Consider the following 26,528-nt stretch of genomic DNA (forward strand, 5'->3'; position numbering starts at 1 on the left):
TGAAAAAGTGAGCTTTATACAGAAGATAAGATGGATAAAGACTCTAACCAAGCTGCTTCCCCTCCTCCACTCCCACTACCTATCACCAACTTCATTACCTACCAGAGAGACTTCTTTTGGAGAAGAATGAAGCTTCATTAAATTTCCCTTTCTTGGGGCATAGGAAAGATTGCAAGGTCACATGAAATAACTTCTCAGAACTTCTGAACAATCAGGGGAACAATTTTAAAAGGGTTATTTTCCCCCAATAGCAGCCCAATTTAGGCTCTGAATAAAACCCCATGAGATGATTTGGTGATGTTCAGACAAAGTGCCTGAAATAGGATGAACTTCAGAGAAGCAAAAGGTGATAAAAGGATTCTCACAGGGAATAGAGATTTCAGAGTCGGTGTTTGAAGAACACGCGTGATTTTCTGCATGGGTGGGGGGGACTCTGTTTCCAGATGTGTGTATGTATGTGTGTGTGTATGTGTGTGTGTGTATGTGTGTGTGTATATATATATATATACACACACACATACACACACACATATAAAAACCTATATAAATACATACATATAAAACACACATATACAAACAGACATGTATAAAAACACACATATATATATATAAATATATATATATATATATATATATATATATATATATATATATATATATATAAATACACACTCTCACACACACACAACAAAGCAGGTACATTAGCTACATCTTATAGTGTGTAAGTTGAAATATCCTTCAGGAGTCTTAGATCCAAACACAGAAAACCAATTTGACTCCAAATGAGTGTTTTGAAGTTGGCAAAAGGTATCGAGTCACTGTTTCCTGGGAGAACACAGAAATGCTCTCCCTTATTTCTCTAGTCTGTGGTCATGATCTAGGACCATCTCTATTCCATACGGACTTGTTCTATGAGTGAAACAATTGCAGGAGCTCAAAAGAAACCCAAAATGTGCAAATTTAAAGACCTCTCCATTGCAAATGTTGATGAGCATTATTTGTGCCCGACCTATGGTAGAGCCTTCTGAGCTCATACTGGTCTGATCAGCCACCACTGGACACACTGCACCTTTACCCGAACATGGTGATACCATATTTTGGGCCTCTGAGAATGAAGGTCAATAACCCTGAGGAGCTTCTCAGTAAACTGTTCTGTTGTGTATTTGGATTAGCTGAATTTTGTAACAGTTCACATTAAACAAGACCCAAATCTATAGTATTTGAGTCAGGTTTCAAACTTAAATAAAAAAATCTGTAATTCTATCAACATGGCTCTTCTCTCCATTTTCGCAGATCACTGCTCTTTAAGAGCTGCTAGGGATGAAATTTCCTCACCCTGTGGTCAACCCCATGATGAACCTCCTGATACTTAGACTGATCCTCAAGCAAAGTCCATCTCTCAGCCTGGAGGTAAAGCTGGTCAAGCTTAGAGTCACAGCCACTGAGGACCCCACACTTCAAATGAGGCATAAAGGTTACACTTCAATGAAGCAAATTGAACATTATTCTATTTTTATTACAAGAGACAAAGCGAAGGAGTTTAAAGTACAAAATGTTCCCTTTAAAATGATTCCATTTTCCACCATGTGAAAAAGTTAAAAGTACAAACAGAAAAATATATGTGTTCTGGCAAACAATTCTTCCACTTGATAGCCATAGTTAAAAGAAATTGATTTTTTATAGTCTTTATAAAAATGTCTTTGTCTTCATAGAAAGAGCAGACAATCACATACCTGCTTATTAAGGCCATTAATTGTTTCTCTAAGTACTTCTTCTTTAATCTGAGTTCTCCTAGAAACCACTTCTTCATGTTTACAGGAATACCTCCAAGTGACATCAACAATCTCAAATAAAAGAGAGTATGTATATATTTATCATGCTCATTACTACTGATAAATAGTTTCTGAATAAGCAGAGTATACAGCAAGGTAATATTTAGCAGGTTTTCAAGATTATTCTCTTTAAATGGAAATAGTGAGAAGATAATTAATTTTCACATTATAACCAGCATATTTCTTAGAATGATTGGGAAATCAAACAAATTTTCAGAACTTGGCAAAAAAAATTAATTTTTATTTAGAAAGCTGATTTAGTAGATTGTTTAATTAATGAAGTAATTAAAATACCTTAATTATTATGTCTTAAATAGGAAAAAAGTATTTCCCCTACCTCATCCTTGGAGAATGCTATGATATAGGAGAGCTTCTTCCCCCATCCTACTTCATAAAGGAGAGGTTTATCACAAACATTTTCACAAGGATCACAGTGCAACCATCGCTGCTGAGACGGAGAATAGACTTCTGTCCAAACATGATCTGCACAAGCAACAGAGAATATGTAGCCATTTAAAAAATCTCTCTCTCTTTATAGATACATATTACATATAGACATGTCTATCTAGATATATATCTACATATACACAACCAAAGGTATATACATATGTTATGTATCATGTAATATATGTGTATCACACACCCATATTCACAATAACAGCATTTTGTGTGAAATAATAAGGAAAATTTGTTCTTTACTTTATTCCCCTGTTTCATAAGAACCTTCCTTATAACTCATTAACCATATAGTCAGATTTAAGAAACCACTATTCTGCAGCACAGACAGGTAGGCAGACGGATGGATGGATAAAACATGCATACAGTGCTTATTCTCTACCAGACACTGCTAGGTTCTGGGGATGCAAATACCAGGAAGCAACACAGTCAAAATGATGTTTTTTGATTAGCACACAGTTAAAAAAAAAAAAAAAAAAAGCATTCCTTTTGCTAATGTCAAAGCACGATGATGTTATTTGTGTTTCTTTTCACCAGAAATAAGTCCCAACTTTAGCTGTAATAACCGGGGAGAAGCAGGAGTTATTAAGGAGGTGCCTCTCTTATCCTATCCTTCCTGATACTAAGTGGCTTTTTATTGTCATTTTGGGGACGGGGATTGTCTTATATTTTATTTTATTTTTAAATGAGGAGAGTGAAGAGAATGGCTGATTCTAAAAAGCAAGCAGAAGACACAAAGCTCCGATTGGTGGATTCTAAAATCACATCAACGGCGCCTCACTATCCACATGCAGTGTCTCCTACACAGAACCACGAATGAGATTTCCACGAGAAAACGTTAGAGCGGGTTAAGTCTGCCAGCAGTTTCAGGGACAGAGTTACCGGTGGAGTCCCAGATGTAGCGTGCCTCGAAGCCCATGGCTCTGCAGCAGAGCGTGAAGCAGTTTGCCCATTCGCCACATCGCCCACGTCTGGTTTCCAAGAGTTTCTCAGGATCGTTGTACCTGAAGAAAGAAGCCAAACTTTTGTCAGCTGGAAATCTAGAGAGAGGATCAATTTGGCAATGTCTGTAACGCAGAAAAACAAAACCAGGTCAATAAAGCTTGAAGAAAAAAACCTCCGACATGGGAAAAACAGATCTTTAATAGAAGACTTCCCAACCTTCCTGACAAAAAGGAGAACGGAATAGGCGCTTTGTCACACATGTCCACCCCAAGCTCCCCAAGAGGCTGGTACAGAGCATATTAAACTCTTCAGGGAAGCAATCCCGCTGTTAGAGCCTGATCTGTGAGATCATGTCTGCCCCTTGAAGAGGGCCAAGTGAGCACAAAAGCACTCGCAGCGGCCCTCTGAGGGAGGAAAGAATTAGCCAAGGCCCAAGACTAGGGACTTGCTGACCAATATATTGTATTACTTGTCATCTGGGAAAGGGGTGGGGGAAAAGAGAGGAAAACTGGAACACAAGATTTTTCAAGGGTCAATGCTGAAAAGTTATCCATGCATATGTTTTGAAAATAAAAACCCTTAATTAAAAAAAATAAAATTGAAAAAAAATTAAATTGTGGTATATATATAATGGAATATCACTTTACCCTAAGAAAGGACAAAGAGCCAGATTCAGAGAACCCTAGGAGGATGTATATGAATGAATGCAGAATGGCCCAGGGGCAGCACAATGGATAGAGCAACGAATCTGGAATCAGGAAGCTCTGAGTTCAAATCTGGCCTCAGACACTTCCTCGCTGTGTGACTCTGGGCAAGTCACTCATCCTAGCTGCCTCAGTTTCTTCATCTGTAAAATGAGCTGGAGAAGGAAATGGCCAACCCCTCCAGTGTCTGTGCCATGAAAGCCCCAAATGGGGTCATAAAGAATTGGACGTGACTGAATGGCGACAATAGAATGTCCCGAGCAGAACCAGGAGAACAACGTAGGCAACAATTACAGAGGGCTGAGCAAGAGGCCTTCCCATGGAGCAGAGTTCGTAGATTAGAGACATAAAAAGGATATTTCCTCTCAGCCATGGCCAAGATGTTTATTTGTTTGATTGCAGAGAGGACTTCAATTTGTGGGAGGAGGGGAGAGGAGGAGAGTAATACTTAAAAACAAAAAGAAATAAAATAGCTAAACTATGCAGAATAAAAGCTCATAATTGGGGGGCAGGTAGGGCCAAGATGGCGGGGCAGAGAGAGTACTCGGCTGAGCCCACTCAACATTCTCCCCTCAACAATTTGAAAAAAACACCTCAAATCAAAGTCTGGAGTGGCGGAGCCGGCAAAAGGTGAGATGAGACATCCTTCAAGAGCACAGAGAAGGTCAAAAGGAGGGATCTGTACCACGGGGGAGGAGGCTGGCCTGGGGTCCACGTGGGCAAACACCGATGGTGGGACCAGGAGCAGTGAGAGGAGGCAGTTTGAGGAGCTGTGAAGCCAGAGAGATTACAGGCACTGAACAACCACACCAGATGGGCTTTGGGAACCCCACTGCCTACATGCACTTTGGGTTATAGAGTCTGCAGGCCCAGAGGGGCAGGATCAGGAACCCTGAGGAACAGTGGCCGGGGGAGCAGCATCGACTGCAATCCCGGGATCAGGAGGCCTCCAGGAAGGCCTGTGGTCAAGACCGGGAGAGCAATGACCACACCCCACCCCAGAAGCACCAAAAACTTCCAAACCCCCAAACCAGCTCAAAAACCTGGTGTGGAAAAGCCTGAGGCAGAGCCAGTGCTGGGAACAGAACCCAATGTTAACATGAAGTTCCAAATGAAGAAACAGGGTGGAAAAATGAGCAAAAAACACAGCTGGCCACAAAAAGCTAGGACGATGACCAGAAAGATCAAGACAGAAACTCAAAAGACATTAGAATTAGAACATATTAGAAGTAAAACCTTAAAGGAAAAAAAAAAGTGAATTGGAAACAAGCCCAAGAATTTCCTGGAAGAGCTAAAAATGGTTTTCAAAATCAAATAAGAGAAATAAAAGAAAAATTAGGTAAAAAAATAAAAGCAAAAGAAGAAAATTAATAAAACATTTAACAGTTCAGTAAATGAGGCACCAAAGAATACTGAAGAATATTAATACTTTTAAAACAGAACTGATCAAATGGGGGAAAAAACCTCACTGAAAAAAATAATTCCTTAAAGTTAGAATTTGCCAAGTGGAAGCTAATGTATTCATGAAATATCAAGAAACAATAAATCAAGGTAGAAAAAAAAAGAAAAAAGTAGATGAAAATGTGAAATATCTTATAGGAAAAAAGACCTTTTCTTACCTAGAAAAGAAACTGAGAAGAGATAGTTTAAGAATAACTGAATTAACTGATCAAATTATTAAAGAAAGAGCCCAGATCCTATGTTAAGACACTATATCAAAGAAAACTGCCCAGATTCAAAATAATCTATTGTTGATCATCTAAAAGAGATCCCAAGATGAAAACTTCCAGTAACATTATATGATAGCCAAATTCCAGAGTTCCCAGAACAAAAAGAAATAGTTCAAGCATCTAGAAAAAAAATTTTTTTAATATCATAGCCACTCAGGATTACACAAGTTTTAACAGTTGCCACATTAAAGAAATGAAAGGCTTGGAATAATATTCCAGAAGGTAAAAAGACCTAGAATTATATCCAAGAAAAACCTGTCCAGCAAAACTGAGTGTAGAACTTCAGAGGAAAAATGAAACAGAGGACTAATCAGAGTTGAACAGACAATATGACTTTCAAATCCCAACCTTGAGAAGCATAAAAAGATAACCACGAAAGAGGATATTTAAATAAACCTATCTTAGAAAAAGAAATTTAACAAGCCATCAGTGAACTCCCTAACAAAAAAATCCTAGGAACCAGATGGATTTAAAAATGAATTCCGCCAATACTATATAAACTATTTGAAAAAAATAGGTAAAGAAGGAATCCTACCAAATTCTTATGATACAAATATGGTTTTGACACCTAAACCAAGGAGAACAAAGGCAGAGAAAGAAAGCTATAGACCAATTTCCTTGATGAATATTAATGCAAAGAGTTAAAATAAAATACTAACAAGGAAATTACTACAATATATCACAAATCACTATTACCATGGGATTTATACCAAGAATGCAGAGCTGATTGAGTATTTGGAATGCTATCAGCATAATTCACCATATTAACAACAAAATCCTCAACAATCATATGATTATATCAATAGATGCAGAAAAAAGCCTTGGACAAATATAATATCCATTCCTATGGAAAACATTACAAAGCATAGGAATCAACAGAACTTTTCTTAGAAATAAAGAGTATCTAATTAAAACTAAAAGCAAACATCTGTAAGGAGAATAATCTTGAAGCTCTCCCAATAAGATCAGGAATGAAGCAAGAATGTCTATTATCATTAATATTATTCAATATTGTATTTAAAATACTAGCAATAGAAAAAAAAAGACATGAAAAATAAGTTCTGGGAATAAAAATGGCCCCTGGAGAAAGAAAACTACCACTCTTTGCAAACAACATGATAGTATACTTAAAAGAACTCTAGATAATCAAGTAAAAATCTGGTTGAAACAATTAACAACTTCAGTAAAATTGTAGCTTATAAAATAACCTACATACATCATCAGCATTTCTATGTACTACCAACAATACTAAATAGCAAGAGATGGAAAGAGAAATTTTATTTAAAATAACTGCAGATAATTAAAAAATACTTGAGTCTACATGCTAAGATAAACCCAGGGATTATATGAACACAATTACAAAACACTTTCATACAAATAAAGATGAGAGATTTAAATAATTAGAGAAATATTCATTGCACTTGAGTAGGCTAAACCAATTAGTAAAAATGACAATTCAGTCTAATTTACTTACCTAGTGCCATACCAATCAAACTAGTAAAGATTTATTTTATAAGGCTGGGGGGGGGGGGGGGTGTGAAAGTAGTATCGAAATTAAACCAGAGGAACAAAAGGTTAAAAGTACCAAAGAAATCAATGAAACAAATGTTAAGGAAGGCAACCCAAACTATTTGCAATGTTCAACTCTGATGGATGTGGCTCTTTCCAACAATGAGGTGACTCAAGTCAACTGCAATAGACTTGTGATGGAGAGAGCCCTCTCCACACAGAGAAGAGACTAAAGGGAGGGACTAAATGTGGATCACAACATATTTTTTACCTTTTCATTTTTATTGTTGTTGTTTGTTTGTTTTTTCTCTCATTTTTTTTTCTTTTTGATCTGATATTTCTTGTGCAGCATGATAAATGTGGAAATATGTTTAGAAGAATTACATATATTTAACATATATTGGATTACTTACTTTCTAGGAATAGGCGGAGGTGGGAAGGTAGGGAAAAATATATAACACAAGGCTTTTGCAAGGTTGAATGTTGAAAACTATTTTTCCAGGTATTTTGAAAAATAAAGAGCTATTTTTTTTTAAAGAAAAGAATGATGAGCAGGATGGTTTTGGAAAAACCTGGGAAAACTTTTATGAACTGATGTAAAGTGAATAGAATTAGGAGAATATTGTGCAGAACAATAACAGTAATATTGTAAGGATGATCAACTGTGAAAGACTTAGCTACTCTGATCAAGACTATAGTCCAAGGCAATTCCAAAGAAATTATGATGAAAATCCACCTCTAGAAATTATGATGAAAATCCACAATTTTTTAAAACTTTATTTTTACTGTTTTATTTTGTATATGTTTTCTTTTGCTACATGGCTAATATGGAAATGTGTTTTGCATGACTTTACATGTATACAGTTCTAGCTTTATGTAAAATTGCATTATGCAAATCCAACTTTAAGAATTCTGAAAAAAATCTGCATTCCCAAAAAGCACTTGTTATGTTTATAGTGCTCTCTCCACTTTTGCCCCTCAGTTCCATGGCCTCCTACCCTTCTACCAAAAAAAAATTTTTTTAAAAATCTTTTAAAAAACTCTCTCCAAGTAAATGCAGAAGAATAGACATTGACAGCCATTCCCCCTCCACCCCATGTGTCACTGTCCTGACCTGTGTTTGTGTCCAGCCCCCATGTCTCTGGTCTCCTTGCACTTTTGGTTCCAAGCCAGGCCCCAGACCCTCCTGCCTCATGGTCCCTCCTCCTGCTTTTGCTTCTGTGTCTCTGGTTGCCACATGTCCTTGAATTATGGGCCAGTCTCCTCCCTCCACGAGCCTGTGATCTTCTTCCAACTTCCCTCCCCTTCCTCCATCCACAGACAAACTGGCTTTATGTAAATGTTACTGTGGATCAATCCCCTTAATTTAAGTGAGAACTGTCTGTAACAGACATCAAATTGCCTGCTTCTCAAGGAAGCAGCAGGGACAGGAGACAGGGAGAGACTCTGGAACTCAAAAATTTTAAAAATCACTATTGGAAGTGTTTTTTTTTTTTTAACATGTAACTGGGAAATATTTAACAAAATAAAATAATTTTTAAAAGGCTCAGAATGGCTTTGGAATAACCACATTTAATCTGGGCACATCCAGCTGTTTAGCAGAGATTCAGTTTCATTTGCAGCCCACTTCTTTGGTTCTTTGCATACTATCTGTTGATATTTTGTCAAGTTCCTAATAATAGGAAGAGAAATTTAAAGCAAGGAAACAAACACACAAATCCAGTGGCCCGGTGTCCTGGCCAGCTTCCCTCCCTTTTCCAGGAGAAGCAGCTTCTCTGGGGCAGCAGAAGTCACTCTTTTCAACTGGATGAAAAATTAAACCTCCCACAGATAAAAAGGGAGCTACTTATTCACAAGATCCTTAATGAAGCATTTGTAGTAATCAGGCTCTTTTCTCTTGTCTTTCAAAATGAGCTTCCCAAAGCACTGCTGAGAATGTTTATTTGACTCAACATTTTCTTTTACGCATATGCATCCACACACAGAGATGCCTATATATATATATATATATATATATATATATATATATATATATATCCATTTATGTGTGTGTGTGTTTAGAAATACCTATAGAGGGGTAGGTGGGCGTAGTCTTCCCAGGTTTAAGATTATCCTAAAACTGGAAAAGTTTGACGTTTTCATGGGCCCAACAAAGAATCTCTGTGATAGTTTAAAATGCTGCCATTCCTGGATCAGTCACTTACAAAATCAATAACCGTTATTACCTAGTGACAGTTCCCATCCATTTGCCTGCTCCTTCACCAAGTAACAAATCCAATGATGACACTAACTCTGTTGCTTTCCAGATAAAGATCAAACTCCCGGGCCCAGGCCAGTCAAGGTCCTCATGAGTCTCTTTTTCCATATTTTTCTCATATTTCAAGCCAAGCAGGGCTGGGCTGTTCCCTGGATGCACCTGGCCTCCTCGCCCCTTCCAGGCTTTCCAGGGCCACCTCCCGCACGGCTCACCTGCATCCCCTGGCAAGGACGGCCCCAGCCCCAGCTGCCTTGTTCTGCATCTGCTGCCCCATTTCCCTGCAATCTGTCCCCTCCCTCTGAGACTAAACCCCTTTCAGAAAAGGCTGTGCTGGGTCCAAGAGCACCAGTAACAAGCTCTCTCTGGACACAACTAGCGTGAGCCATTATAAGAGCAATCTAACTTCATCAACAAAACCTACTGAGCATCTAATGAGTTTGCATAGAGAAAACTGGTTTGTTTCTAATAATAATAATGGTGTTGATCTCAGCTAAAATCACAGCTAGCTCTTTAATAGCTTAACAACAGTTAAGAACATTCCTCAAGTAAGCACCCCTCTTAAGAGAGACTGACTTAAAAATTAATTCCTGAAATTATGAATTCTGTTAAATCAAAATTCACAATAGAGATTCCTGGTTTGAGGGTCCCATGAGGCCATCCTGCCCCTATGATGGCTTCTGTCAAATAAATAAAATGCCCGATTCCTCTTATATGAACAACGGCAAGCTTCTGGCCACTGGCTGACACGGATAAAGCTTTTATCATTTCTGCTGACGCGCTAACCAGTCCCTCGGCATCAGCTAAAGTAACAAGCTCCTAGGCTGGGTATTAAACAACCCACAGGGGTACCACCTACTCACCTGTGCTGATTACTGAACAAGAGATGGTTGTCAGACAACTCCGGGTCCCAGCTGACTCTGAATGATTAATGCTAAAACCCTGGGAATTCCTGACATTAACTAGGTAGGTAAGGCAGCTTGTCTTGTAAGAATACTCTAACAAATTCTGCAGGTCCTACCAGGCAACCATCTCTAAAAAATGCAACTAATGTGAAGAAAGCAAAGGAAAAAAGACCAAATCAATGTCCTTAGATGTAAATTTAGTAGTATGTGAGAAATCAACTAAATTAATAATGCAAACTGATATTTTCGAAAAAACAAATGAGGCAGGAGTGCCTGCACCCATTCCCACTTTAAAACTATCCTACAATATTGTTTTTTAGTAGTCTTTTTTTACGCTTTTAAGCATTATGGAGCATTATTGTTCATGTTATTAGAAAGTTACTGTTTTTCCTGTATACATTTAATTCTAAAAGGATTACTAAAATAAATATCCTATTATCTCTAGGGATAATAATATTTTCAAGTGGAACACATCTCTGATTTTGTAATTAGAGTCAATGGGGAAAACGGAATTCAGCTAAGGAAAATTAACTTACAGACACTCTTGAAAGCTAGGGATAAAGTACTTTTATTCACTGAGCATGTACGCACCTTGGGAATCGATTACTGATGTGGCACGAGCTACAGAAATGCTCTTCCACTCTGCTTGCGCCCCACCTCCGCTCATCATCATCAGGAGACAGTTTTCCTTTATTTATCGTCTCGCCACCACATTTACTGCAGGGAAGGTGATTTACCCACTGAAAAAACTCTCCTTTAAACCACTGTAGAAGTTCCATCAGTAGAATATCCTCTCCATTTATATTAGCACCTGAAAAGTTAAAACCGAATTAATTCATTGAGAAGGCTACCAAAAGTGATTATTTCCTTCAAAATCTAAATTGTTACAATCAATCAATAAGCATGTATTAAATGCATACTATGTGCCAAGGGTTGTACACAATTTAGCCTACAACAAAGGCCTAAGACCAAGAGCAAAAACATCTGACATTCTATACAATTTTAAATGGAGCAAAGCTATTCATATTTACATTTATAGACATTATCCCATTGGATCCTCAAAACATATTGTGGGTAGGTGTTTCAGATTTGATTTTTCCATTTTAAATACAAGGAAATGGAGATTCAGAGCAGTGAAGGGACTTCATGAATGTACAGCTCAAAAATGTCAGAGGCAGGATTCAAATTCATCTCCTGACTTAATTGCATGGGTTCTTTCTTCTTCTTACAGTTGCTTATTTATACAAATAGAACAATGACTATTAACTAATAAAACCAATAGAAAAATTCAATAATAGAAGTTACTGTTACCTATACCTTTCAATTACTTTGTGCACTAAAAAACACTTAACTTAAAATGCACCAATATATCATACAATAGTCTACTGAGAGAACGCTCTATTCTATATTCTAAGAATCACCTTAACCAAGGAGGTGGGATTGGAGAAAAATAAATTTCTCCAAGTGATTTTATTTTCAGTGTTGTCTCTTTCAATCTGCAAACAAATTCATGAGTATGAGTTTTAACAGCACTCGAACAGTATGGTTTGATATATCTGTATACAGACATAGCATATGGAAGTATAATAACTCATAATCCATGTAAATATGATGTTACCTTTTTATATGTGTGAGTGTCTGTCTATCATGAGACACTGTTAACCTTTTGGGGGATCATGGGCCCCTACTGAGCGCATGGTGAAGCCTATGGATCCTTTCCTAAAATTTTTTATATGCATAAAATACAACACATAGGATTACAAAGAAATCCAATTATACTGAAATAGCTAGCAAAATATTCTTAAAAGCCAAGTTCACAAACCTCTAGGTTAATAATCCCTACACATGGATACACATGTACATGTATGTAAGTGTGCACACATACATGTGCATACATACCCGTGTATTGTATTGTATTAAAGTGTGTCGGGGCAGCCATGGCACATGTCAGACCCCAAATGAGGAAGCCTCATGCTCCTGAATTTTTGTGGCCCAAGACAAGTCACTTCATCCTGTTTACCGCAGTTTTCTGATCTGCAAAATGAGCTGGAGAAGGAAGACTAAGCACTCTAGTGCCTCTGCCGAGGAAACCCCACAAGTAGGACACTGATGAAACAAATGGTCAAGGCCAAAGTTGCAAAGGGCCACGGATGTCCTCAGAGCCCAGATGGCCCATTCTCAGGGGAAGGAGATGAAGACCCCGTTTCTCATTCTCATGGACAAGTGGGAAGTCGGAATAGGAACAGGAGCCTTTTCTGAGTTTATTACCACCTGGAGTGCGCAATAATACTGGAGGCAAACTAAACCAGGCTCTGAGTGAAGGCCCACCTGAGCCAAGCTTCCAACTGGGGCCTTTCTGCTCCCTGTTCCCCTACTACAGCCCAACCGCAGAGACAGCAGACCCCTGCCCTCCCTACTCTGAAACATACTAAGTCTCCTTTATAGATAACACAATACAAGCAGTAACCGAAAGGACATTCAAACGACACGGACCTAAGTGGAGGCTTAATAATAACATCCTGCCCCAAAAATAAACATCCAGGCCAAAAAACAAACCAGAGAAACAATTTATAAATCTGAGAAAGTGATAAGACCAAATACTAAAATTTCTGGGATTCAGTTAACAAATCCTCAGAAAAATTGTATCCCTAAGAACATATTTTAGTAAAATCAAAAGAAAGTGCTAATGAAGATGCAATTAAAAATTAGAAATCCAAGAGGAAATCCTGAAAATCAGACAAATAAATTGGCAAAGATTCTAAAATTGAAAAATTGAAAGTTAAATCTTTAAAAAAACAAAGATTAATTAATGTGGATAAAATAAGTAAAATCAAATACATAAGATCACAATAGAAACTAAAAGTATCATCAGAAATTGCTACAATTATGTGCTAGTAAAACCATGAAAAGATCTAGTAACAAGAAAGAAAATCAAAACAGATATAGAGAAACTACCAAAAAATAAAACTCTCAGCCTGATGGAGTCATAAGAGGATTATGTAGATTTTAAAAAAATAATTAACATCTATACTATGCAAATTATTCTTAAAAATCAAACTCCTTTTATTAGACAAATATAGTACTCATACCTAAACCAGAAAAGATTACAACAATAGACTAATATGCTTAATTAATGCCAATTTAAAAATTAAATCACATTATGCCATAAACACTACAATTATTTATCCATGGGTGCAAGAATGCTTTAGGAAAATAATGAAAATAATTCAGTCATATTAAAAACAAAATGTCTACTGCCACTTTATATAGATACAGAAAACTCATTTGACAACATAAGATTCTCATTTATATAAAGAAAAAAATCTTTCAAAGTATGAAGTTAGAGGGACATTTAAAAAGTGTGATGAAAAGCATCTAAAATAAAAATCTAATGTTATATACAATGGAGAAATACTTGCAAATTTCCCAGTAAATACAAGGATAAAGCAAGGATGCACCTTTATTATTTGGTATAGTTCTAGAAATGCAAGAAATAGCAGTAAGACAAAAGAAAGATATCAGAGGTATAGACAAAGAGGAAATAAAGCTCCATTTGCTGATGACATATGATGATTTACCTTAGAAAATCTTAGAGAATTAACAAAACAACTGAAAATATTAATAACTCCACTAAAGTACTAAATACAAAATAAACCCACAAAATTAAATAACATTTCTATATAGCTACCACTAAGTACAGGAGAATAATAGAAAGGAAAATTCAAAGTAACTACAAAATACATAGAATATATGGAAATCAAACTATCAAAGAACACTGAACACATGATGCAGTTACAAAATGCTCTTTAAGGAAATAAACAACAACAACAACAAAAAAAAAAAAACTAGAAGAATATTCAATGACAATGACAATATTGCTTACATTAATTTACAGATTTAGTGGTGTACTATGAAAATTATCAAGAAAATACTTTGCAGAGGGAATGAAAATTTAATTTGGAGGAACAAAAAAATCTACAATACCCAGAGAAAAAGCAAAAAAAAAAAAAAAAAAAAAAAAAAAAAAAAAAAAAAAAAAGAAATAAAATAGTCCCTAAATGATATCATAAAATGACCAAAAAGCCAGTGGAACAATTAGAAAAGGAAGGATTAGAATTATACTCAATAACCCAATACAAAACATACAATACAACCCTACAACATACAATAAACCTTAAAACATAAATTATGTGGGAAAGAGCTACGTGCCAAACATGAAACTAAGCAAGAGTGTTGATGCTTCTATTCTCAATTTAGTGACTGATTTATTTATTTACATATACACAAAATATTAGTTTTAGGAGTGAAAGAATAAAACAATGATAATTTTACTTAGGGCTCAAATTCATTTTTTTGATTTACTCACAGAGCTGTAAACAGTAGCCATATGCTAAATAGATCATTAAGTTGTTAATGTGTCAAATCAGGAATGATGATTATTTTTGATTATTGACAAGACTTCCAGAGATATTATTTCTGTATATATAAATAAATGTACAGATAAATTTATGTTTATGTTATTATTGATCTTCAAAAATACAAAAAATTTAGGAAAATTTAGATAGAATATATTATATTAACTCTTTATAAGCAATCTAATTTTTTTTACTTTTACAGCTATGAATATAATAAATTGTCAAAGGTACTACCTTGATCCAATTTTTTAGCTCTTTCAAACTTTTCTTGAGCTCTTCTTTGCAATTCTTGACCTGGAATACAAGACAAAGCTTTCTTCTGGAGAGAAGGGTTTTCATAGATAAGCACATCCTCAAATTTGGTCTGAAGCATTTTTAGGATGGCTGAATCAGAAGTCTAAGGAGAAAACAAACAAACACACAAACCTTAGATTTATCTAAATTATCTAAAAATTGTTTCCTAAGATCTGCAACACTAAAATTTGTTCTATTTAAAACAGAAGAAATGGGCTCATTTTAAACAATGATACTGAATCCAACAGCACCATGTTTACATGCTATAACCCTACCATCTTAATTATATACTAACAACTATTTTTTATATATTTATGATGATTCTGGAGACCCGATGAATCAGCAGGTATCTGGTTCCATGTCTGTGACACAGCCTTGTGATACTGTAACTAATAATGAATTTAACTCACCAAATAAGAAATTGTTTATCAGTATTTACAGGAGAATAAAACCAGGCTTTCCGTGAATTGTTCAAGGCTGTTTTTTCATATTAAAATGAGTTTTTTAAAGCGGTTCTTCTTGCAGCAATTTTCCACTCAAACTCTCATTTATGGAATGGGGGAGGAGAGTTTTCCAAAAGTGCTTTCATTTTCAATTTTGTCTTTTTCAATTTGCCAACGACTTCACTGCTTCTGATTTTAATGGCATTTAAATAACAAGGTTTATTTCTTTATGCATGCATTGGCACAGCTCAGATAAGTGCAGACATAAAAATAAACTGCTGATTACATGGCTATTACAGCCGCTTTGGTAACCATGTACTAAGGCAACAGCTACAAGAAGCAGGAGTTAATTGTCTGGAGTAGTAAGAGATATTTGCAGGAGAGAGACAATGTTAGAATGCTAAATGTAACGTTAGATCTGGGAGGTGTCTTTGTTTCTCATTAAGTGGAGGCCCACTCTGCATTACCAGGAGGAAGATGGAGACGTATTTAAGACTCACCAGGAGAAAAGCACACATCTGGCAAAGGCTGCCAAATCAGTGGGATAAAGCTAGCCTCCCCCACAGAGGCTGTGCCCACAAGTGCTTTTTGTCACCAAAAAGATAAAGACTTCTCTTTCTAGTCTGAGCTCTGGCAGCCCTCAGTCCAACTGTTCAACGTCCCTCTCACCTCTGTGGCTCTAGGTTTTGCTTATGATTTTAAAAAGAAGAGTTTTTCCACTTATTTTTATATTAATATTTTATATTCATTTATATTATACTTAATTTATTTTTATTTGGAAAGAAGAATTTTTTCACTTATTTTATATTTATATTTTTAATCTACTTATATTTTTATTTATTTTTATATTTGAAAATAATTTTTCCACTATTTGTTATTTATATTTACATTCTATTTATATTTATGGTTAAAAAAAGAAGAGTTTTTCCACTTATATTTGTATTTTATTGATTTATATTTGTTTTAAAAAGAATTGTTTTCCACTTATTTTCATATTTGCATTTTTTATATTTATGTTTTAAGAAGAAAGCATTTTTATATATTTCAATGAGTTTAAATGCCACTTTTGGTCCTTTTGGAACGAGGGAACAAATAAGCAGGGTAAATTGCACCTCCTCACCTAACAATTGCTCTTTCTTATATGCACATAGACATGCAAACACAAAATCTAACACAAAAGGAGTCTGATTTTTATCACAGAAACTGTAACTGGGCTGAATTACTTTTATGACTTTTCTAACACCAAGAGCTTCAAATGGTGATTATTTCTTTAAAAAAAAAATACTCCACACATGGCAGTAACTCATACACTGCTCTGGTTGCTAAGAAAAGCACATAAAAATTCACACATGTTCTGAAACTAACACTTGCCCGACAGTATAAATTTAGACCAGCTGTTCACTAATTGCCAGTGTGTGTGTGTGAGTGTGAGTACGCTTTCTCAAGTCAATCAAGCCTTAGGCCTCTCTTTCTCACCCCAGAAGGAGGAACAAGCCTCAGGACAGCACCTCCTGGCCTTGTCAGGCTCTGAGCCGCTGCCAGATCTTCCTAATGGGGATGATCTCAGAGCCCTGGCCAGCAGGAGCATGGAGAACACTGAATGTGTCAGCAAAAAGGTCACCAGGAAACTCCAGGCCCCAAGTCTGAGGACCTGGAGCAGATCCCTGCTGTCAGCTAGGCAAATGAAGGAAATAATTGGAAGATTCTTGTACAAAAACCATCCCACTGGGCAGCCCATGTAGGCTATTTATGCCGAAGGCCATTATCAAATATGTAAAGACAAAGCTTTAAACAACAGTATAATCTAAATAATGCACCATCATTTCTAATTCTTTTTTATTACTCATTCCTTGTTCAGAATGGGGCTTCTTAAACTTTTTCCTACCCAAGAAATTTTTACGTGAGCCCAGGTATACAAGAGATTTACAAATAAAACATTTATTGGTAATAAATCCTAATTTCACTGATCCCCACAATATGGGGTTACGAACCAGTTTAAGAAGCTGGGGTTTGGAAGGCTGCTTCTTTTTTAATAATAAGACAATCCACAAGCATTGATTAAGCATCCCCTGGGTACCAGACTGGGCTAGGTTCAAGGGACATAAAGAGACAAAAAGCAACACTCCCTTGACCCTACAGAAGCTACCTTCTACCAGAGGAAACAATAGAGATGATATAAATATGTCTGAATTTGTAACAATGAACAGGAGGGAGTTTTAGGGGACGGGGCATTAGCAGGGAAATGGCCCTCAATGACAAGACCTTAAGTATATGATCTGCTTCTTTCCTCATTTTTTCTGAATAGCATCATCTTTAACATTAAGGCCGTAATTCCACTGGAAACCTACGGTGGATATGGTGTAAACTGTTGGTCTAAGCCTAATTTCTGCCGGGCTATTTTCCAGCTTTCTGAGCAGTTTTTGGTCAAACAGGGAGCTCTTTCCTAAGTAATTTGTGTTTTCAGGCTTCTGCTGTTTCTGATTCTCTCTTGTCTAGTGTGTTCCACTGACTGACCTTGCTATTTTTAACCAACACCAGATGGTCGTGATGACTGCTGCTTTATAATATAATTTGAATTCTGAAAGTGCTATTCTCCTTCCATCCCCCTCTCTTCAATATGTCCCTATTTATTCTGGATCTTTTATTTTTCCAAACAAATTTTGTTTTTATTTTATCCAGTTCTCCAAAGTATCCCTTTGACTGGTGTAGCATTAAAAGAGTAAATTAGCTTTGGCAGCTTTGTCACAGGCCAACCACAAGCACCAAATGTTCCTCCAGTTAATTAATGTGTTCCTCCTTCTGTCTTTAAGGAGTACTTTGTACTTGATTCTACACAAATCTTCTGTGTACACTGGTAGGTCAATTCCTTGATGCTTTGTGCATCTTGAAGTCATTTGGAGAGGGATTTCCTTTCAATGTTGCCTCTTGGACTTTTTATATTTTATAGAAATGCTGCTGATTTTTGAGGGTTTATCTTATAGCCTGAAATTGTGCCGAAACCATTAACTGGATTTTCCTAGAATTTTCCAAGGATATCATATTATCAATGAATAGGGATGGTTTTATATAATCTTTACATATCTTTGCAACTTTAATTTCTTTAACTAAATTTAATTTAATTTTCTTATTGCTGTTGCCAGCATCGCTACAGCTATGTATAATAACAGTAGGAAAAAAGAGCATCCTTTCTTTACTCTCTTATTTACTGGAAAAGATAGCTGCATGATGCTAGAGTGCAGACTCAGGAAGACTTCAACTCTCACCACAGAATTACTAGAATTGCTAGTGAAATTGGGCCACTCACTCAAATTCTGTCAGAGTCAGTTTTCTCAACTGCAAAATGGAAATAACAGGACCTACTTCTCAGGATTGTTGAAAGATCAAAAAGATATTTGTAAAACATTTAGACAGCACAGGGCTGGAACAAAGTAGGCATTTAATAAATGCTAGTTTCCTTCCTTCCTTCCTAGTGTTTCCCCACTAAACATGATGCTTGTTTTTTTATTATACATGCTTTTATGATATTTTAAAAAATAATCCTTTCTATCTATACTCTAGGGATTTTGGCACAAATGAGTGCTGTACTTTTTCAATGGCTTTTTATTCATTTATTGAGATGATTATATGACTTTGGATGTTTCTGTTTTTAATACTAATTAGGTTAGTTATTTTCCTAATGCTGCTGGTTCCTTGCACTGCTGGTAAAAATCCAGGTTGGTCATAATGAATGATTTCTTGGATAAACTGCTATAATGGACAAATTATTATTATTATTTAAATTATTATTTAAAATGTCTGAACGGATGTTCATTAATGGCATTGTACTCCTATGTTTTATTCTTCCTTAATTTAGGTATCAGAACTATATTTGTCTCATAAAAAGGATTCTGGTAAGATGTGAATAATTTCTGTAGGATGGACAGTAATTGTTCTTTCAAAGTCTGGCAGAATTTTCCAGTAAATTCATTAAGACCAGGAGGTTTTTTGTCCTTTGGCAATCCCTTTATAGCTAGCCCTATTTTCTTTCTGATATTAGGTGATTTAAAATCTCTAACTGTCCCTGGATTAGTTTAGATAGTTTCCATTTCTAACAGTATTTATTTATTTCATTTGTGTTTTCACTTTTCTTAGTGTATAACTCTGCACAATAAAGTCTAATTGTAATTTTTATTTCTTCTTGTTTTGTTTTGATTTTACTTGCTCATTTGTGATTTGTTGATCTCATTTTCTGCCTTCTTTTTAATCAGATTTGCTAAAGGTTTATCAATTATTCTTGTTTATAGTTTATCCATTTCTCTTCTCATTTTAAAAAATATCTCCTCTTCTGTTTTTATTTTTGATTTGTATATCTGTTGGTTTTCTCATTTTTAATATGCATATGATATTTGCTTTAACGCATCCCAGAAATTCTGATATACTGTTCCATTGTTATCATTTTTCTTCACATATATCCCCCCCACCCCCGCCATGATTTGTTCTATGAGCAGCTCATTATTTAGGTTTTCATTATTAAAGTCTCCATCTGGGTCTGTTTTTTGTTTGTAGTCCCTGGATTGATTACTATTTTTATTGCATTACGATCCAAAAGAATGCATTTACTATTTCTGTCTTTTTACATGTTTCTAAGAATATGTCAGGGCTAGCTTAATACATGGCCAATTTGTATTCAAGTTCCCAGTGATTTTGAGAAATATGTATGTTCTTTAGCAGTTCCATTTAGAAGATGCCATAAATCTTTTAGCTCTAGTTTTTACAGCAATTCTATTAAATCTCTTCAGTTTTCTCTTTTGCCTTTCATTTATCTTTCTGTTAAACTTACTAAAAACAGAGAGAGGGTATTAAAATCTCTCACTTTTGTGTTGTCTGTTATCTTCTTGTAACTCATGTAATGCTTCTTTTATTAATTTAGATCCTAAGGCATTTGGAGAACATAAGTTTAATAATGACATTGGTTTGTTATCTATGGTTATTTTCAGCATGATACAGTTTCCTTATTTATCTCTTTTAGGCTTCAAATTGGATTCACCTAATGCATGGTAAATTTTTTCCAATCTCTCATTTTTATCCTGTATATGTCTTTGATTTTTAATGTTTTTTTAAACTTTATTTTTAACATGTTTCTTGCAAGCAAAAGATTGTGAGATTTTGTTTTCTTATTTAATCTTATTCTTTTTCATTTTATTGAATTGTTAAATCATTCACATTTATAATTATGACATTTAAATTGTTATTTTTCTCCATTTCTCTCTAATATTCTCCCCCTCCCCATTAGAATTTCTTACCTCTTCTCTGTATTTAGTTTTTAGGTTTAGTTTTTTTTTTTTGTTTGTTTGTTTGTTTTTTAGAATAATCTATTTTAAGGCAACTATAATCACACCAGCTCTATACCCTTCACTCTCAAGAATCCTTACCTGATTTGTTACTCCTTTTTCTAATTTGGAAGTTTTGCTTATTAGTTAATTCCTTTTTATTTCTTACTTTTTCTAGTTATTTAATTGTTTTCCCCCTTTGCAGTTAAGTAATAAAGTAGAATCCCCATTCTTTCCCTCCTCATTCAGTTTGTTTTTAATTTGTTAATTTTTAAAAAATTTATTTTTTCATGTTCTTTTCTAAAAAGGATTTTTTTACTGCATTCTCTTCATTATTTATCTTCCCTCTTTTCTATGCTACTATTCTACTTATCTATTATGCCACTATTTCTATGCTACTATGATTCACAGAGCTTTCACTTCTTTATTCTCTGCATTCTTCATGCAATGAGGCTTGTGAGGTATTTAAATAAATCCTCTAAAGATTTTGTTATTGCTTGGTGGGTTTTGTCCTTAGTTCCTTTTTTTTTTTTTTTTTTTTTGCTTGTGTTTCACTCTTAAAAATATCAATTCCTTCGAGTAAGAGAGAAGATATTGTTCCATGGTAGGAATTTTCCTATATCCCTGATTACTGACCTTTGTCCTTCCCTTGGCCATCTCATCACTCCCCAACCCCCCAATTTGTCTCCATCTCTTGATGGATGTCATGATCTGAATGTCGGCTGGAACTCTCCTCCTCCTGAGGCAAGATGGGTGGCTTTTCTAAGAACCAAATTCCTGCAAGTCCCTATCTCCTTTTACAGAATCCATTCCAATTCAACATTTTAAAAAATGCAATTGTCACAAGTACCCAGGGAATAAGACTGACAAAAGATAATCATTCTGGCTATAAAAGCATATGAAGGACAAAGAGAGATTAAGGCATATTTTTATTTCTGAAATCAGAATTTGGTTGAACAATAAAACGGTGTTTTTATTTTTTCATTGAGTGCACAGAGGTCTATGGTTAGCAAAACCTGAAATCAATACCACAGTGCTAAGCTCCAAGATATTTGAAATAAAAAAGGAGGATTATCTGAAAATGAATTCAATAGCCAGAGTCTCTAAACCAGAATAATAACAATACATTAGTCCACGTAAACAGGCCCATATTTTTAAAAAATGATGTGAATTTCTGTAAAATTTTTTAAAAATTTCTTTAACAAGGGTAAACTGTTAAGTAATATATAGGGATGAAGCAGCAAGTCTTAGGAGAATTGTTTTTAATGAGAACATAATTAGGAAATTAAATAGACAAGAAATACTTAATTCTGCAGCCTAATTTTCCTCAATTTTAATGATACAGGTCTGATTAGCTTTCATAAGTAGGAGTAACTAGGGCTATTGTTCTTTCCACTGGTAAAGAAGAGATGTAAAAAACTGATAACTATATCAAAAGACAAGTAAATATAATGAAATACTATTATGCTGTAAGAAATCACGAAAGGTAAAGTTTCAGAGAAACCTGGAGGAGTTATAAGAATTGACGCAGAATCAAATTAGCGAAACCAGAATAAATTATAGGGCAACAACATTATGACAACAAATTACTTTGAAAAACTTAAGAGTGTTATCAACATATCCAAGAAGTAATGAAGACAAATGCTACCCACTTTCTCATAAAAAGGTAATAAGTTCACAGTAAAGAATGGGATATATATATATATAGTTTGAGGTCAGGGCTAACATGAGAATTTATTTTGCTCAACTATATATATTTGGCATAAAGTTTCATATTTTTTCTTCCTCAGAGGAAGGTAGGAAGGAAAAAAAAGATAAATTTATATTAAATGAAAAAATTTTTTTCTAAAAACAACCACTAGATCGTTTGTTCTTCTGACTCTCAAGAAGACATAGCCTTCTCAGAATGGATGAAGATTAATGGACATATTCTGTGACCCTGATGGGGAAGGAGGGAAAGATTGGTGGTTCTGAAATTATACACTCTGAAAAAGAGATTTAATAACTTAACAACGTCTCATGAAAAGAGCTGCTAAAGAAAGACTAGAGAAAAACTATTTTTTGCTAAAGAAAGGACAAGAGACTATGGCTTAAACTGATGAGAGACAGAATTATGTCTGAAATTAAGAAAAAATTTTCTGACTATTAGGAACAAGTGACCGTGGAAAACTCCATCTCCTGGTGAGAAGTCTGTAAAAATAGGATGGATCCCCAGCTAAACAGCAAGGACACTGGATGAGGCAAGGGATAGCATCAGATGATCTTACTCTACTTCTAAGTATATGTGTCTATAGCTGTGCCTCGTGGTGGCTAAAGTTCATAACTTGTAATATCTATCATCAGAAAAAAAAGACTTTATTCTATAGGAGACGTAACAACTGCTAGGCCAGTCAAGAAGAATATGCTAATTCCGAACTACTGAAAAATAGATGCTGACCTGCTAAATAAATGAATCATTACCATGACAACAGCCAGATCAATAGATCTATAACTTTCTTGGAAGGGACTATCCATCCATTGACTGATTTTAGGCTAAAAACTAATGTATATCACTGATCTATGTTAACAGGCACACATATAAATCAATGAACTCAAATCTTTGATGATGAATACTTCCTGATTATCAAAAAATTTTACAATTGAATATGTTTAACCAAATCGGATTATTTATTGTCTAAGGGAGAAAGGAAGATGAGAAAGAAGGAAGAAAAATTTGGAACACTAGGTTTGGCAAGAGTGAATATTGAAAACTATTTTTGCATGTATTTTGAAAAATAAAAAGCTATTATCATATATAAAAAAATTCACAGATTCCTAAGAATACTATCAGTATTCTGTGAGAAATGATAAAATAAAAAGTCATTACCGATTCAGTAATACTTTTAAAAAAACATTTTATTAATCAAAATGGCACGTATCAGTAACCTGTGTGAACTATATATTCATTCTGTCTATACCAAGGGTTTGGTAAATGTTAGTACATTTAAGTCATTTAATAAGCTGGATTCCTTGCAATCATTTTACAAGCCCTACACTGGTAGGAACTACCATTTTAAATAAAAAACGAAGCAAGACACAGAGGGCAGTCATAAATAACTTAGCATCTCATAGTTATAATAAAACACCAACATAAAGGTAAGAAAGTGTCAAAAAAGAGAACATTTTTCACAATCCATCCATATCAAATCTGGCAGCCACACAATTTTAAAGGCAACTACAAAGTGTTCCCCATGTGAGGCTAAACTTGGGAAGTGATTTTTAAATAAATGACTTCTGTCAAAAGACTCGTCAATATTATGGTATTTAAACGTTTTTTAAAAGAGCAATTTCCAACCCAGAATTACCGTTTGAGCAGCTGTTGCCTGGAGCTGGCTGTTCACTGGGCACTGGGTTAGCGCAGCAGGACTGGAAAGCTGGGATGCTGTGGGCTGGCTGTCACTCGTGGGCTTTGGAGACGAATCTGCTCTGTGGGCCTTATTGGAGTCGTTCAATCTGCTACTTCTCTCTATGGCAATAAGATCACGGATTTTTTGGAGCTGCTCAACGGAGGCTTTCTTAGGAAACACAAGATGGGTCTCTCCCTGAAATCACAAGACAGGAATTCACCCTTTGCATTCTCTTTGGAGTGGATTACTATTTGTTAGATTGCAAGAAGGCAGAACACGCCGCTTTAATTCCACAAACATGGATAAAATGCCTACTGTATATAATAATGATGACTATCATAAATGGCACTTACTTTGTGCCAGGCCCTGTGCTAAGCATTTTACAGTTATTATTGCATTTGATACAATAACCCTGGAGGTAGTACTATTGTGATTCCCACTTTACAGCTGAGGAAACTGAGGTAGACAGAGAGGAGGTGACTGGCCCAGAGTCACACAGCACAAGTGTCTGGGGAAGGATCTGAACTCATGTTTTCTGACTCCAGGTCAGTGTTCTGTGTACTATGGCACCTTGACCTGCTGTTTTGTGTCAATTAGAAGTACCAACCAACCAGAAGTAGCTCACAAGGACCATGATCTATTTTGTCCTAAACACACACAATCAGAACCAAGTAAAATGTTCTCAGTTTTTTTGGACTACTTTATTCAGGTAAGTCATTTTTTAAAAAACATCAAGGCTTTTGTACCCAATCCCCTCTCCTTTGGGAAAAAAAAAGGCACCAAGTCCTAGGGAACTGGGTGACAGAGCAGATAGAACAATGGGCTTTGAGTTAAGCCGTCTTGGGTATGAATCCCCACTCTATGCCTGACTTCCTGCAGTCCTTTCCATCTTTAAATTTATGCTGAGATGATAAAATTGAAACTGATAATAAAGTTGGCAAGGAATCAAGAAGGGTCAAGGGCATATACTTTTCTAGAAGATCATTCTCGAAATAAAAAAAAAATATATATATATATATACAGTAGTCTATTTAACCTAGAGGACTCAGGCCAGTAAAACTAGAGCTAATAATACACTTTTTTTTTTTAAGCTTAAAGGCTAAATTAATCTATCAATTCATGAATGAGTGTGGTGGGGAAGCACCCATCTCCACACGTCTGGCAAGACAGAGTCCGTACCTTAACAGACAAAACAAAAAGACATACTTGAGAAGTTCGTGCAAAATACTTACTTCTTCAAACCCCATTTCAAACAAGCATTCGACTGCTCCTCTGACAGGCAAGAGTCTAGTAGAAAAGGCTGCATTTCCAATCCGGATAGATCTGTACTTTTCATCATGAGGGTTTCTGAGAAAAAATAAACAAAAATTTCACTTGTAATTTTTCTCTTAATTTTACACAATGCCTTATACTTATTGACATCTTTTGGTCTCTAATACCTAAGTATATTCCAGCATAAACCAAATAAAGCAGGCATTCCTATCTGGGTCTACAATGCTCATTCCTAAATGACCTATAACCTGGGCTCTGGGAGGGTTAGTAAGGATTCCATCACTCACGCACTAGATTGGTAATGAAGTAAAAACTAGCATTCAGATCGGAGAAAGGAACACAATGGGCAAAATGTATAGAAGCTCAGTATGACCATCAGTGCACAGAACTGTCATAACTAACTATAAATGTTTGGGGGTATTTTAGGAGCCACCAAAAAAAAAAAAAAAAAGGATTTTTAACATGAGAGTTTGCTGTGTAGGAATGGCAGACTTGGGTAAGACCATATCATGTTGCATGATGGATGACTTCCTTTTCTAAGTTCAGTTGATGACGTTATTTTTATCTTAGTCATTTCAGGTGTCCCCTGCCCACCTAGCCCCAACCATCCTGGGGAACATCGCCTTGGAACCAAATAAACCAGGAAAGCAAAACCAATGGACCCATTACATCTCCAATAGTAAAGCATCCACAAGTACAAATGAATTACATGGGACAGTAAAGCATCCACAAGTACAAATGAATTATGTGGGACAGTAAAGCATCCACAGATACAAATGAATTACATGGGACAGTAAAGCATCCACAAGTACAAATGAATTACGTGGGACAGTAAAGCATCCACAGCTACAGATGAATTACATGGGACAGTAAAGCATCCACAGCTACAGATGAACATGCACAGCTACAAATGAATCACACATGGAAGGTGGTGTATTACAGGAGAAAGAAAGGTTTGAATTAGAACAGAGGTCAATTCCTTATTCTCACTGCCTCCATTTTTGACTTGTAAAGTTGGTGTTAGTAACACTCGCTCAGCCATCTCGCAGAATCATATAAATGTGTTACAAACTT

At 35.6% G+C, this 26,528-nt stretch overlaps 1 protein-coding gene across 1 annotated transcript in view; it reads right to left on the minus strand.

The window, feature by feature from the left end:
• NGLY1 (N-glycanase 1) overlaps positions 1-26,528 on the minus strand; it is a 50,752-nt gene that overhangs the window by 8,433 nt on the left and 15,791 nt on the right. The window contains exons 2-8 of the mRNA XM_031940375.1: positions 25,415-25,529; positions 24,141-24,377; positions 14,985-15,147; positions 10,927-11,146; positions 3,171-3,292; positions 2,170-2,315; positions 1,734-1,844 (exon numbers count right to left, since the gene is read on the minus strand). Of these exons, the coding sequence (XP_031796235.1) occupies positions 1,734-1,844; positions 2,170-2,315; positions 3,171-3,292; positions 10,927-11,146; positions 14,985-15,147; positions 24,141-24,377; positions 25,415-25,529 (1,114 nt within the window). The remainder of the gene's footprint in view (positions 1-1,733; positions 1,845-2,169; positions 2,316-3,170; positions 3,293-10,926; positions 11,147-14,984; positions 15,148-24,140; positions 24,378-25,414; positions 25,530-26,528) is intronic.

This window comes from Sarcophilus harrisii, chromosome 5, assembly GCF_902635505.1.
Source record: "Sarcophilus harrisii chromosome 5, mSarHar1.11, whole genome shotgun sequence".
Classification (NCBI taxonomy): Eukaryota; Metazoa; Chordata; class Mammalia; order Dasyuromorphia; family Dasyuridae; genus Sarcophilus; species Sarcophilus harrisii.